The sequence below is a fragment of the Drosophila grimshawi genome, unplaced genomic scaffold, assembly GCF_018153295.1.
Source record: "Drosophila grimshawi isolate 15287-2541.00 unplaced genomic scaffold, ASM1815329v1 contig_1377, whole genome shotgun sequence".
Classification (NCBI taxonomy): Eukaryota; Metazoa; Arthropoda; class Insecta; order Diptera; family Drosophilidae; genus Drosophila; species Drosophila grimshawi.
Genome location: NW_025062900.1, coordinates 20,505,095 through 20,520,140, shown reverse-complemented (window position 1 = coordinate 20,520,140; position 15,046 = coordinate 20,505,095). Strand labels below are relative to the sequence as shown.

The 15,046-nt window shown below is 42.0% G+C and overlaps 4 protein-coding genes across 4 annotated transcripts; 3 read left to right on the top strand and 1 right to left on the bottom strand.

Annotated features, from left to right (window-relative positions):
- The first annotated feature begins 118 nt into the window (after positions 1-118).
- Positions 119-4,803, top strand: LOC6566740 (cullin-associated NEDD8-dissociated protein 1). Its single transcript, XM_001993001.2, has 8 exons — positions 119-297; positions 383-766; positions 837-1,126; positions 1,184-1,346; positions 1,414-2,772; positions 2,841-4,059; positions 4,128-4,274; positions 4,341-4,803. Exons 1-8 carry the CDS (start codon positions 253-255, stop codon positions 4,466-4,468), a joined length of 3,735 nt encoding a protein of 1,244 aa, XP_001993037.1. The 5' UTR covers positions 119-252; the 3' UTR covers positions 4,469-4,803.
- Positions 4,781-6,026, bottom strand: LOC6566739 (ATP-dependent Clp protease proteolytic subunit). Its single transcript, XM_001993000.2, has 3 exons — positions 5,784-6,026; positions 5,289-5,714; positions 4,781-5,226 (listed from the first exon to the last, which is right to left on the bottom strand). The coding sequence occupies exons 1-3, from the start codon at positions 5,823-5,825 to the stop codon at positions 4,927-4,929; spliced, it is 768 nt and encodes a 255-aa protein (XP_001993036.1). The 5' UTR covers positions 5,826-6,026; the 3' UTR covers positions 4,781-4,926.
- Positions 6,027-6,832: 806 nt separating this feature from the next.
- Positions 6,833-8,506, top strand: LOC6566738. Its single transcript, XM_032739714.1, has 5 exons — positions 6,833-7,062; positions 7,118-7,254; positions 7,317-7,588; positions 7,649-8,196; positions 8,270-8,506. The coding sequence occupies exons 2-5, from the start codon at positions 7,166-7,168 to the stop codon at positions 8,372-8,374; spliced, it is 1,014 nt and encodes a 337-aa protein (XP_032595605.1). The 5' UTR covers positions 6,833-7,062; positions 7,118-7,165; the 3' UTR covers positions 8,375-8,506.
- A 598-nt stretch (positions 8,507-9,104) lies between these two features.
- Positions 9,105-14,546, top strand: LOC116805703 (P protein-like). Its single transcript, XM_032739424.1, has 2 exons — positions 9,105-9,152; positions 12,402-14,546. The coding sequence occupies exons 1-2, from the start codon at positions 9,105-9,107 to the stop codon at positions 14,544-14,546; spliced, it is 2,193 nt and encodes a 730-aa protein (XP_032595315.1).
- Positions 14,547-15,046: the final 500 nt, after the last annotated feature.

Sequence of the window (15,046 nt, the reverse complement as noted above, 5' to 3'; positions counted from 1 at the left end):
TCGATATAATGTAAATTATCGCAAGCGGTGCTGCAACATAACGATAATATCATTTTACTTATGCATTTTCCAGTTCCAACACGCAAATTTTTTGTGCCGGAAAAAAAAAATTGAGTAGACCTTTTTTTTGTCGAAGACAAAAAGAATTTTGTGAGGCGGTCACAAAGTATATATATATATAAATCGGCAAGTGTGTACATAATTTGCACAGACATTCATTTACATACCGCGCACAAGCAGATATCGTAGATCATGGCGTCGCATCAATATCACCAAATCGCAAATTTGCTGGAAAAAGTATGTATAAAATATGAGCAGCAGCAGCAGCAAAAAAATTAAGGTAGGTTAATTAACTTCATTTTGAATTACTATTGCGCTTTAGATGACATCCACGGACAAGGATTTTCGATTCATGGCCACAAACGATTTGATGACCGAACTGCAAAAGGACAGTATCATTTTGGACGATGAGTCGGAGAAAAAAGTGGTGCGCATGGTTCTCAAATTGCTCGAGGACAAAAACGGCGAGGTGCAAAATTTGGCCGTCAAGTGTCTGGGTCCGCTGGTCAACAAGGTGAAGGAGAATCAGGTGGAGACAATCGTTGATTCGCTGTGCGGCAACATGATGTCCAATGTGGAGCAGTTGCGCGACATCTCCAGCATCGGTCTGAAGACCGTAATTGCCGAGCTGCCACAATCATCCAATTCGCTGGCACCGAATGTCTGTCAGCGCATCACCGGCAAACTGAGCATTGCCATCGAGAAGGTAAAACCTAACCTAACACTAAATTATGCCTGGTTTAAAAATCTTTATCCATAAATTTAATCACTGGCAGGAGGATGTCTCTGTGAAGTTGGAATCGTTGGATATATTGTCAGATTTGTTGTCTCGCTTTGGCGAGTTTCTTGTTCCGTTTCATAGCACCATATTGAAGGCATTGATGCCACAGCTGGCGTCACCACGTCAAGCGGTCCGCAAACGCACAATTGTTGCACTCTCTGTGCTTCTGATCCAGGCGAACAGCAATGCCTACAATGGCGTCGTCGATCACCTGCTCGAGGGACTGGAAAATCCTCAAAATCCTGGTGCAATTCGTACCTACATTCAATGCCTGGCCTCCATCTGGTAAGCAATTGAAATCAGTGTTGGTTATACAATTGAAATTTTAATCATTTACCTTAGTCGTCAGGCTGGACATCGCCTTTGCAACCACATTGATCGCTCAATGCTGCTCCTCAAGCAATACAGCCAGCGGGACGATGATGAGCTGCGCGAATTCTGCTTACAAGCCTGCGAGGCGTTTGTCTTGCGTTGCCCCGACGCTATTAATCCACACATTCCAATGGTAATCTCTATACTCTACTCATTTCAAGCTACTCGTATATATAATTTATTTAACTATTTTTAACTAGATACTGGAACTATGCCTTAAGTATGTTACATACGATCCCAACTACAACTATGAGGCCGATGATGGTGACACTGGCATTGCCATGGACACAGAGGAGGACGAGTATGTGGATAGCGAGGAATATAGCGATGACGACGATATGAGTTGGAAGGTGCGTCGTGCCGCGGCCAAGTGCTTGGAGGTCTTGATTGCAACGCGTCACGAATTGCTGGAGGAATTCTATCGTACGCTGAGTCCAGCATTGATTGCTCGTTTCAAGGAGCGCGAAGAGAATGTCAAGTCGGATATATTTCATGCATATGTTGCATTGCTGCGGAACACACGTCCGGCCGAGGATATGGCCCATGATCCCGATTCGATGGATCAGGTGTCGGGACCGACTGTCTTGCTAATCGAACAGCTGCCGCAGATTATCAAAGCCATACAGCCGTTAATGCGCGAGAAATCGATGAAGACGCGTCAGGATTGTTTCCTGTTATTGCGCGAACTTTTGAATTCGCTGCCCGGTGCACTGGGTCCACATCTGGAGAGCATTGTGCCTGGCATCAGTTATTCGTTGAACGACAAGGGCTCAACCAGTAACATGAAAATTGAATCGCTCGGTTTCCTCTGCTCCCTGCTGCAGGGCCATCAACCGCATGTGTTCCATCCCCATATACCGTTGCTGGTACCACTCGTGGTCACATCTGTATTCGATCCCTTCTACAAGATTGCCACCGAGGCACTACTTGTGCTGCAACAGCTCGTCAAAGTCGTCCGACCCTTAGGTCCGAATGCTGTCAAATCGGATTTTGATGTGACACCATTTGTGGGTCAGGTTTATGCTTGCACGCTTCAGAAACTGAAAGTGACCGATGTCGATCAGGAGGTGAAGGAAAGAGCCATCGCCTGCATGGGCCAAATCATTGCCAATATGGGGGATCTGCTGAAGAGTGAACTCGACGTTTGTCTGCCCATCTTCATGGAGCGCCTGAAGAATGAAGTGACACGGCTGAGCAGCGTCAAAGCACTCACAATGATTGCGGCGTCGCCGTTGCGCATCGATCTTTCGCCCATATTGCACGATGTGCTGCCCACCCTTGGCACATTCTTGCGCAAGAATCATCGGGCGCTGAAGCTGCACTCGCTGGACCTAATCAACAAGATTGTCATCAACTATTCGTCGAACTTTGAGCCAAGTGTGCTGCAGACGGCCATTGTTGAGATTCCCGGCCTCATCTCGGACTCTGATCTGCACGTGGCCCAATACTCATTAACGCTGCTGAGCACCACAGCTCGGCGACAGCCCCAGGCACTGGTTGGCATACACGAGAAGTTTTTGCCATCTGTCTTAATTTTAGTGCGTTCGCCGTTGCTGCAGGTATGTGAAAATTAATCGTAATTTAAATGAGATTATCTTGTTATTAATTGAGATATTCCAATTTGCAGGGCAGCGCTTTGCAGTGCACCTTGGATCTGTTTCAGGCGCTGGTGCAGGCACAGCTGTCTGGGCTGGATTATCACTCACTGGTGTCCAAGCTAATGGAGCCTGTGTTGAATGTTAGCGATGGCGCCACAAGGCAACCGAGTGAACAGTTGCATCTGCACAAGCAGGCATATCATTCGTCGGCCAAATGCATTGCGGCGTTGACCCAACAGTGTCCACAGGTGGCGACTCCGCTGGCCACCCAACTGATGGCCGAGCTGCAGAAGCGCAGCAACAAGGATACTCAGATCATCTTCTGCCTGCTCACAATCGGTGAAATTGGCCGACATTTCGATCTTAGCTCGATAAGTGTGCTGCCCCAGACAATCATTGAGTGCTTTGGTGCCACATCGGAGGATGTGAAGGCAGCTGCCTCGCATGCTCTCGGCGCCGTCTCTGTGGGCAGCCTGCAAACATATTTGCCGTTGATTCTGAAGGAGATTGAGGCACAGCCGAAACGACAGTATTTGCTGCTCCACTCCCTCAAGGAGGTCATCTCATCGTTGTCGGTCACACCAAATGGCCTGGCTCAACTGTTGCCGTCGGTGCCATCGATATGGACGCAATTGTTCAAGCATTGCGAATGCTCCGAGGAGGGATCACGTAACGTTGTCGCCGAATGCTTGGGCAAATTGGTGCTCGTCAATCCCGAAGAGCTGTTGCCACAACTGCAGCAGGCTTTGCGCTCCGAGAGCGCCACAATGCGCACCGTTGTTGTGTCCTCGGTTAAGTTCACCATTTCCGATCAGCCGCAACCAATTGATTTGCTGCTGAAGCAGAGCATTGGCGAGTTTCTGTTCGCCCTGCGTGATCCGGAGCCGCAAGTGCGACGCGTCGCACTCGTCGCCTTCAATTCGGCGGTGCACAACAAACCGAGTTTGGTGCGTGATTTGCTGCCAACGCTGTTGCCCTGGCTATATTCCGAGACGAAGGTGAAGAATGAGCTTATTCGTGAAGTGGAAATGGGTCCGTTTAAGCACACCGTCGATGATGGCCTCGATATACGAAAAGCGGCCTTCGAGTGCATGTATACACTGCTCGAGCAGGGACTGGAGCGTGTGGACGTTATGCAGTTCATGGATCATGTACAGGCTGGCCTCTGCGATCATTATGACATCAAAATGCTGACGTACCTAATGACAGCCCGTCTGGCCGTGCTCTGCCCCGACAAGGTTTTGCTACGTACGTCGTTGATAATTACTACCCATTGTGTATATCTTATTTTAATACCATGTTTTCTCCATCAAAAGGACTGGATCAGTTCGTGCAGCAGCTGCGCGACACTTGCACCCACAAGGTGAAGGCCAATTCGGTCAAGCAGGAGTATGAGAAACAGGACGAACTGAAGCGTTCGGCCCTTCGAGCCGTTTCAGCGCTCTCCCAAATACCCAAAGCAAGTGAGTAACTGAGTAAATGACTCCACTCTTAAGTACTAGTACTAAAGGAATTTGCATTTGTTTTAGATAAAAACCAGCAGTTACTAGACTTTTTAAAGTCAATTAAGGAAACTCCGGAACTGTGTAAGATCTATGATTATGTGCAGAAGGATTCAATTACCGGCAATTCAGACATTGCTATGGACCAGACTTAAATGTGTTAAATAGCGCTGTTCTATGAATATTAATTTTATTAATAATAATAATGATAATAACGTAATAAGAATGTGTGAACACAAACAAAATTATCTCGGATACAGCCATTAGTTTTTATAACTAAGCAATAAAAACATTTTTGTTTGTACGTCGCCCATGCTTGACCCAAAAACATCGAATCCGACCGCTTGGATGAGATCTGTTCAAAACTTAATCGCTTTACCAAGAGATTTTCGAAAAAGGCAATTCGATGATGAGATTTTTGGAGTTGCGTTTGGCATAGCGTTGTATGAAATAAATTAGCATTTAAATAAAGTTTTTCATGTAAACTGAATTTGTATTTGAAAAATTGTTGAGCTAATTTATCTGTACTACTATTTCTACTATTTTACATTTTACAATTTGAATAATGCCAAATGTTTGGTTTGTTTGTATTTTGTTCTCGATGCCATCGTACTCAATTTTGGGCTGTCTGTTTGGATCGCTTCTTTCCGGTGTCCGTGTCAGGCGTGATGATCTTACCTGATGGTGGATCGGATGCGGGACCGCTGTCTGAAACTGTCTCTGGCGGATGCTCAAGCACATGATCAATTATGCCTAGGACTTTGGCCTCCTCAGGGGTCATGAAATGGTCACGTTCCATGCGTGAGCTCATTTCCGCGTAATCATATTGGGCATGCTTCACATAAATGTTAGTCAGTTGGCGCTTTATCTTGATGATTTCCTCCGCATGTATAAGAATGTCTGTGGCTTGACCCTGCCAGGAATTGATTGATAATTGATTCCTCCTCTTTATAATTATTATTTCTTGTTACTCACCTGAGCGCCACCCGATGGCTGGTGGATCATGATGCGTGCATTTGGCAAGGAGTAACGCATGCCGGGTGCACCGGCTGCCAGCAGCAGCGAACCCATCGAACATGCTTGTCCCACACACCACGTGGCTATCGGTGGCTTCACATACTGCATCGTATCGTAGATGGCCAGACCTGCTGTTACCACGCCCCCCGGCGAATTGATATACAAGTGGATAGGCTTGTTGACGTTCTCCGATTGAAGGAACAGTAGCTGGGCAACGACCGTCGAACTGATATCATCGGTGATGTTGCCCATCAGACAAATGATGCGCTCCTTGAGCAGACGAGAGAATATATCGTAGGCGCGTTCGCCACGTCCCGTCTGCTCCACAACCATGGGTATTAGATTAATGCCCCTCACGGACAGTGGCTGTGTACTGCATTTCGCCTGGTAGAACATCAATGCAGCGCATTTAGTAATTCTCAACATTTGACAACTTGACATTGTTGTACTTACTTGAAAGCTGCGTAGCAATCGAGTGCCGGCGTTTTTTAACATTGTTTTTATGTTGCTTAGCCCGCTGGTGTTTTTCTCTTATCAAACTGAATCGCAGAAGTTCGCAAAACAGCTGTGTTGTTTACTTCGAGCCGAGTGTGTCCTTCCCTAGACTGTATAAATCATAGCTTGAATTTGTGATACGATGTGCTTAGCTCAAAGTATTTCGTAAGCAAAAACAAAAGAAAATTAACAAAATATAATGGAATAAAATTACATACGTATGCGATGCGACTTAAAACAACACAATAAATTTTCCAAACTATCGTTTCGTAATCGAGTGAAAGTATCGATACATCGCATTAGCCACAGCTGATATTTGTCAGCAATACAAATTTACGATACTTAATAAAATTAATAATAATTAATACTATATGTGCAATGCATTCATATCACAATTTTATTACAATTATGTAGCATTTAATTTTAATTACATTTAAATTGTGCAGCTGTGCTAATAATTTGGACACCACTGTAAACTGATAGACACACACACACGCACTCACACATGCATGGGTTTGGCTGTTGCGCGCTACTTTTGCGATTTTTTATTGTTGCAAGTTTGATTGCTTTAGCTAATATATGCTTGTGTGTGTGTGAGTTATGAGTTTGTATTGAACTAGAATTCACGGAGCCAAGATCAAGGTAATTGCATCTTCCCAACTGCTACTCCAGTTTCATTCTGCATTTTACTTTGTAACCAATTGGATGTGTTTTCAAGCGCGATTCAAAACTATATTTTAGTTTTCCCTTCAACTTTTGCATTTGAATTAAAGAATATTATTTGCAATTAGAGAATATGCTGAAAGTGAAATACCTTCAAATATGTGTTTTATTTGTAAGTAAATAAATATTCATAAATCGATGCTCAAATTCATAACTAATTATTTTTATTATAGATTTTTCCGTTTTATTGCGTTGCTCAAGATTATGAAGGTAACAACAAAATATATTAAAATTGATTTCATTTTCAATTTATAATTTAAATTTGAATTCAAAATCAGTTGCCGATGTTCAATGCACGTTTTCCAATGCCGTCTCCGGAATTGAAGATCTGATAACGGCAACGTTGAAAAGACCCGTTGGTTTTAAGGGCAAGCCCCTGTTTGCTGATGATAGAAGTGGACTCAAGGAAGTGAAACCGCATTGCCTAATCTCGAGGGCCACCAACGATGTGGATGAGCGCACATATAATCTTCGAATAACCGATTTTACACGTTGTGGTGTACTCAAAAGAAATGTATTTATTACTTACTTGAACTATTTACCTATACTAATTAATCTGTGCTTATCAGGGAATTGTTCATGTGCGCATTTGGTTTCCCCAATTCCCTGGCGTGGTAATGCAATCGGATCAGGAGCTAATCATAATGTGCAAGCCACCAGAGCCAACAATAATTGAGAACAAGGCAGCTGGATTCGCGGGCTCATTGTATGTTTTATAATATAATATATAAATGGTAATTTGACTAAGATAATATTTGATATTTGTAGTCCGCATGGAGCACGTGTGTCGGGTGTCGTTGAGGAGATGCCGAATCGATTGGAATACGAGGTGGCATTGTATAAGGAGGCGCCGCCAATAGCCCGTGTCAGCGGTACCACCAATCCCGTTAGCTCATCGAACGACCCCCGTCTGGCGGACAACGAGCAGACAGTGGACCAGGCGGTGCCACTGGGAACCAAGCTGCAATTGCGCGCACGCATCAGTCAGTCGGTGTGGAAGTATGTCAAGCTAATGGAGGTTACGGTCTCCCCAGATCCAGGTGAGAGACTAACGAGATAAATATTCATATTTGTTATTCATTTTATTTATACACACGCAGAAAATCCAAGTGCGCCTGGCTCTGTGTTCTTGGTGCACAATGGCTGCCGGAATCGAGAGCTGGCCACAATTATACCGCACCAGCCGGCCAAATATCGGGATAGACCCAACGAGGTGTTCCTCGACTTTGAGGCCTTTCTGCTCAGCTCGATGAAGGAGAAGGCCACACTGTGGATACATTCGCAGATTAAGGCCTGCATCAATTTGGCCGATTGTACACCCGATTTCTGTGTGGATTTGTATGAGCCATCCGGGCATGGTCGGAGGCGGCGACAAATCGAATCAGCATCATCATCATCATCATCGTCATCGTCATCGACAGCGTCAATTGCGAAATTGCAGCAACGACCTTATGGTGGGAACAACACTTTTTCTGCACCATCTGTGTCGGAGTTCAAACGTTTCAAAGAGAACATCGAGTACACCGTTATAATGCCGGGACAGTCGGACAAAAAGGTTGGCTTCCTAATCGATTTGACGCAGCAGTGCCGTGGTGCCCTCCTCATTAGCTCGTTTTTTGTCTTCACAATTACTTTTTGCTGCGCAATCGTGAGTGCAATTATAACTAGCAGTTGCCAGTTATATAACCTAACAATCTTTTTCCCCTCTCTCTATTTTATAGAGCTGCATGATAGCATTACGTGTGCATGCAGATAAAAAGTTTAGATCACAGCAGTTCACCTCCGGGTTCAACACTGGCTATGCTGGTCGAGCGATGGTTCAATAAATCAAACGACGAACATCATCATCGGATTCTGAAATCGCTGAGCATTTATGTAGAATAACATGCATTTATTGTGTACCTTTTATATACATATATATTTACGTAGATAGTGCGTTAGATGTTTCAACAAATATATACTGTAGCAAAAAGAATAGCTCATTAAATAATTAACATTTTCATTAGTTCTTTTTTCTTTTGGGGGCGTACAAAGTTGGCCTTTATTTGCGCTCAAGTTTCCGCCCATTTCAATAGCTAAAAGGACCACCTTTTTTTTTAAATTTTATTGTGCTCATTTAAGATTGATTAATAGTCACTTTGAATAATACGTTTTTGTTCCTTTTCTTTTTATAATTAAAATCTATTTCCAAAGAGATAATCATTAAATTCTTTTAGCTACAATACATTAGCTGCTATTTATATCGTATAATTTAAAGCATTATGAGTTGCGTTTAACTCGATTACTGGCAAGGCTGTACTTAACTTGGTCAATTTGTACTATTTTATCTAAATGAGAGATCGAGTTGGGGTGGAGATATGAATTAGGGTGATTGGATAACCTGATGACGTCAATTTCAGTTGCAATAAAAGGGATGCCGAAATCAATAATAGAATTTATTTTTGGAGTTTAATGTTTGCTTTTGTGCTGGCAGTGCCCCTGAGCTACATTCATAAATCCAGATGAGCTTCATAATTGTTTTGTGAATAAGGAGTTTATTTCTTAACTTTAGCCAAAATGGTTTGCCAATTAACCACTGCATTTTGCTGTCCGTGCAGTTTCCAGGTAAGTCTTTTGTCAAAGATGACCCGTAGCTATTTGACTTTGTCCTGGTATTGTGATATAGATATGCGTGTTATAAATAGTTGGCCAAGCGAGCTAAATGATTTATTTAGTAAATTTTTTTATTGCATTTATTGTCATATTAAATGTTAGCCACAGCCGCAGAAATTCGATTTGAGGCCAAGCTCATTTTCTCAATAACACTAAGTGGCAGCAAACGTGCAACAATAAAACTGTCAAGATGTCAGAGAATGCCGTTTTTGGCCAGCAATGGCAAACCACTAAGCTGCAAATGTCAAAGCCAAAGCCATGGCCGAAAAGCTACTTTAATTGATTCACGTAAATCCACGTTAAGCAGCAGCAATGTCATCAAAAGCAACAGTAACAAAACCAGCATTCTCACTGTATTTCGAATATTCAATAAAACAACTTGGCATTATAAATATAATCTATCACACACACACATAAGTCATAATATATACATATAAATATTGAATGTCTGCATGCTTGTTTGCATGTACTTACACATATCCCTCCTATTTTATATACAAAATCTGTTTGCTGTCAAGAGCGAAAAATGCGTTGAATAATAAATTTAAAGAGTAAAAGAAATTTGCACATATTCATACTTACATAAGTAGTTATGTTCTGTGTAAAGGATACAAAATAATATTTCCCAAATGTATCTATGAAATAATAAAGGTATAATCCAATTAAATTTCTTTTAATCCGTTTAGCCAATTACCCTTAATAATTATTCCCTTTACCTTTAATCATTTACTTATCAAAATATATGAAAATTGCTTATCAATAATATATATAAGTAAAGTGAGTATTTGAGTATACAAAAAAGGTTTTGCAGAAATGACAATCATTAATAATGTGGGTCTTTTTGGAATTCTCGGAATGAAGAGATTGACACTCCATATTTAAAATAGGAATAAGGGCTTGAAAAGGCACATTGTGCGTTATAAAAAACAAGAAAGCACAATTATCTTATTTCGATTATTTATAAGTGTCCTGTTTCACGTCGAAAGACTTAACTTGTGGGATCGGGAGGAATATTCGCAGTCAGTTCTGACATAGAAAATATTTAAATACAATTTGCTTAAAATATGCAAAACCATAATAATATTTCAAGCTTCGGACTACAATTTGAGATCAACAGATTAACTTTTTATATTCGTCGTGTCTGTCTTCTTATAATTAAATGTTTACTGTTTAAAGGTAAATATTAAGTAAATTTATCCACCACGACAAAAACCTCTCGTTTCAACCAATTTAGCGGACTCATTCCATAATTAGAAAATCAAACCAAGCCCATTGTTCTCAATGCTTAAGCGTTTTCTGATATGCAGCATTCTCAGGTTGATTTCACACGGCTTTTGTTAAACTTTTGAATAGTTGTTTTCAGCGAGCTGCGAAGTAAATGTGTGTTTGGCATGGTGCTGGTTAACAGGGCGTATGATTAATGCGACCTAGCTTGGAGAGTAGTTCACTGAAAATCAATTATTTAAGTAGGCAAAGCTTAAAGCAAAAAAAAAGCGAACATAAAAGATACGCACATATTCTCATGAATGAATGCGACGAGTGAATGAGTGTTGTGACTCTTTCATTAGGCAGTCGAGCGTGAATAAAGCCTTAGCCACTAACTACAGCTGGCTGAGAATCAAAAGATAAAAGTCATCCTCTGCATGCCAGCGAGCCAGCTGCATAAATTTCCATTTAGATAAATGTGACAAGCGGAAATTGCAATCGCCGCTGCGCAACGGCTCTCAACAGTATTTAAGTTTCCTGCACTTAAAAAATATTTTAAAATTCACCATACTTTCCTCATCTTATTATGCAAAATGTAAAATGAAAATTTAGAAAATACGTCCAATTTCCAGGATGAATTTCAATGTGTGCATTCACAGAAGAATTCTTATGATTAATAAAGCAGTTTTATTTAAAGTTTTCACTTATGCAAAAATGTTACATAGTTTATAAAATTATAGAAGCGGACTCTGCAGCATTTCTGCATATTTTAATTATAGAAAAAATTCTAATAGAAAAAGCAGCATATTTTTGCGATTTTCGATTTAAGGCAAGCTTTTTTACCATTTAGAAAAACCTTTTCATGAATTCATAAATTATTTCTAAAAACAAGAAAAACCTTATAATTTGAAGGGCGATTGTTTTGCTGAGTGTATGCAACATCATCAGCAGGAGCAGCAGAAGCCAATGAATTCACCAAGGACCTGCTGCAACGGCTGCTTCAGCTGTTCACTTTATTGGCATTCCAGCATTCAACGCAGTCGCTTTAATAAATGATGAACACGTTGAAGCATATTGAAATGTAATTCAAAACTGATAACGTTGAAATCAATGCCCAACGGGTGCAGTGTATATAACATGACATAACAGTAATTCCCCAAAGGATCAATCGGTCTGCTCCTATGCAAAATGTACTCTAATTTGTGTGTAAGGTAATCGAAGCAACCTATTCAAAATGGGGAAAAGGGTATAATGAAGTTGTACAGAAGTATGTAAAAGTCAGAGTATAAATAAATATAATAAATATTCTTAAACAGCATCAACACCAGAGTCGATATGGCCCTGTCTGTCCGGCTCAGCTGAAGACTTCAAATTTATAAAATAATATAAAAATATATAACATATATAAGACTAAAGTTGTTAGTTACATAAATTAAATATTCCTAGTTATGTTTGTACTTCATTTAATACTAATACAAAAAGGAATATAATTTATGCATAGTGCTTAAATTACATCCAAACTTTCTTGCTGGGATGTTAAGGGTCAGCGCAAGGCAACATCACATTTTACAATTTATCCCATTAATTTATTTTTGAGTAAATAAAAAAATATATATAACAAAGCTCGAACAACTACTTATTATTATTATAATTGTTGTATTTCTTTTATCTGCATTTGTTGATTTACTTTTATTATTAATTTCCCAATCGCCAAATTTGTTCAATTTATTTTTTTAGCATCTGCTTAGGATTTAAGATATTATATGTATTATTTGATTGATCAGGTACACACAGTAGACAATCATTTCAATGTCAAACTTTAATACTTGACACAAAGAAAAGCAACCAAAAGAGACTGCCATATCACAGTCAAAGGATAACCAATTAGAATCGGTGGCCATTTAGCATAGAGAGATGGCAACCTATCCTGGACGCCCTTCACGTACTTCTCATATTTACCGTACTTCTCATGCTTACCGCACTTCCCATATTCAGACTGCTTCGCAGGCGCGTCGCTCTTACTACCAAAAAGGTGCTGCTGCTCTTGATGATGATGATGATGATGAACTAACTACACAGCAGCGAAGTCGCCGTAAAATATTCAAAATCGGCTCACTAATTGTCAAGCTAACGACTTTCATAGTCCTCTGGTCGTTCTTCTCAATAGTTTTGATCTTCACGCCCACCCACAAGCACAATGCGCAAGTGTTGCCCCTGAAACCACAGCAAACCAAAATCGTTGAAATTCAGGGTGAACCGAGTCGCGATGAGATCAGCATACGGTTGAGGGGCAACATCGATGTGGATGCCACACAAAGTCCCAAATTGGTAACCGAAAAACAAAAACATTTTTTTGTCACCCTCGTACGGTATAATATGATGACAAATTTAACGGTATGGCAATTGAAACCCTGGAAGGTTTATCTCCTCGATGTCAGCAGACAGAAACTGACCACATTGCACAAGCGCTTTAAAGTGACAGACGATATGCGCAAATCCTTGATTAAAAGTCAAGAGCAACGCAAGGATTCCGATACCAAATTACGATTGTCATTTTTGAATTCCGGTGATGAGACAATTGCCATCGCCTTGGCAATCAACACCAATCCGCTGGATCTGACTTTAGGTGTTGTGTCCGCAGCCTTCTTGTTGTTCTTTATGTATGCGCTGATCATTTGGGATATCACAGATCGCACATTTGCCGCCATCCTAATGTCAACAACGGCCATTGGTGTCCTTGCTGTGACCGGGGAGCGACCCACGCTGAAAACAATCATCTCTTGGATCGATATGGACACCCTGCTGCTGCTCTTCAGCACGATGCTCATCGTGGGTGTTATGACGGAGACGGGTGTCTTTGAATACTGTTCGGTGTTGACCTATCGCATATCGAAGGGACAGCCCTGGTTGCTTGTCTTTCTGCTCTGCTTGCTGACCGCTTTGATTTCCGCTTTCCTGGATAATGTGACCATAATCATGCTAATGGTGCCCATTGTGATACGTCTCAGTGAATGCATGGGTCTCCGCACAACGGCGCTCATCATCTGTGTGGCAATCTTTACGAATATCGGCGGCATGCTGACGCCAGTGGGTGATCCACCCAATGTGATAATTACAGCGAATCCTTATGTCCTTGACAAGGGCGTCGATTTCATTGGCTTCTGCCTGCACATGCTGCCCGGAGTGCTGCTCAGTTGTTTGTTCACTTGGTGTTATCTGTATTTGGTGTTGCGCCAGAGACTGTTTAAGGGCGCCTCGGATCAGATGCGCAAATCGATTAAGAGTCTACAGAATCATGTGGACAAGATCAAAGGTCCCACCACCGATGACGAGAATACGCGTCGCGATATCATGGTACGCATCGAGGAACTCCAGTTGCAATACAAACGCAATGCGGGTGTGACCAGTTTTGGGCCACGGCCGGCAGCCGATTTTGTGGAGAGGCTGGCCGAGATGGAGGCCAAATACAAGTTGCACAATAAGCCGCTGCTCGTCAAATGTTGCATTTCCCTCGGATTTGGCATTGTGTTGTTCCTGTTAGGTTCGCTGTCCTTCATGGCCGGCTTGACACTTGCCTGGTCATCGTTTCTGGCAGCGATGCTGCTTCTCATCCTGGCCGACAAACCGGACATGAACAGTGTGCTCCAGTATGTGGAGTGGCCCACATTGCTATTCTTTGGCGCACTGTTTGTGTTTATTGAGGCATGCGCCGAACTGGGCCTCATCGACTGGGTGAGCGAACAGACGGTGGCGATTATATTGAATGTGGCTACAGAATATCGGACGCAAGCAGCTATATTGTTGGTACTGTGGATTAGTGCGATCATCTCGGCCCTTGTCGACAACATACCCATTGTGACGATGATGCTCAAGCTAGCCATAAGGCTGTCGCTACACGATGAGCTCGAAATACCATTGATGCCCATGGTTTGGGCGCTCTGTTTCGGTGTGTGCTTGGGTGGCAATGCAACATTGATAGCTGCCTCCTCGAATGTGGTTGCAGCGGGCCTTGCCAGTCAGTATGGCTATGAGGTGACTTTTAGGGAGTTCTTTAACTATGGCGCGCCCGTCATGATGATAACTTGTGTCGTTGTCTCCATCTATCTACTTGTCGCACATGGTCTCTTCACATGGCACTGAGAACTCCATTCACAACTGACCTCATCCTTCGTCTGTCCTCTCTGTCTGTCTGTGGCCTTCTGTTTGAGCAAAACTTTTGACCAACAAACTTTATTATTTCGCTGAAAACTTTTTAATGACAAAATCAAATTGCCGCTAAAAGTTGCGAGAGAAAAAAGAAACGCGGGAATGCTGAGATGAAAATCTTAACAAAGATTAAAGTGCAATTGGTCTCAAAATTTTGCTTATGAAACTAATTGGTTGCTACAGAATGAAATATGGAACAACAGCAGCGTTAAATGTCTCCAATATGCCAGTTAGAATGGCCAAGTCCAGTGAACACCATCCTTTTGCCTTTTGCCCTTTACCTGTCTGTCGAGCGACATGTTTCCCGTCAGGTGTCGCCTGACATTTGGGTTTCCTTTGCTCCTTTGACATCCGCCAATTCATTGTAGGCCGGCATGAAAGTGACGTGGGCGACGAGATGTCATGTTCCGTGCACCCATATCGCATTTATGGCA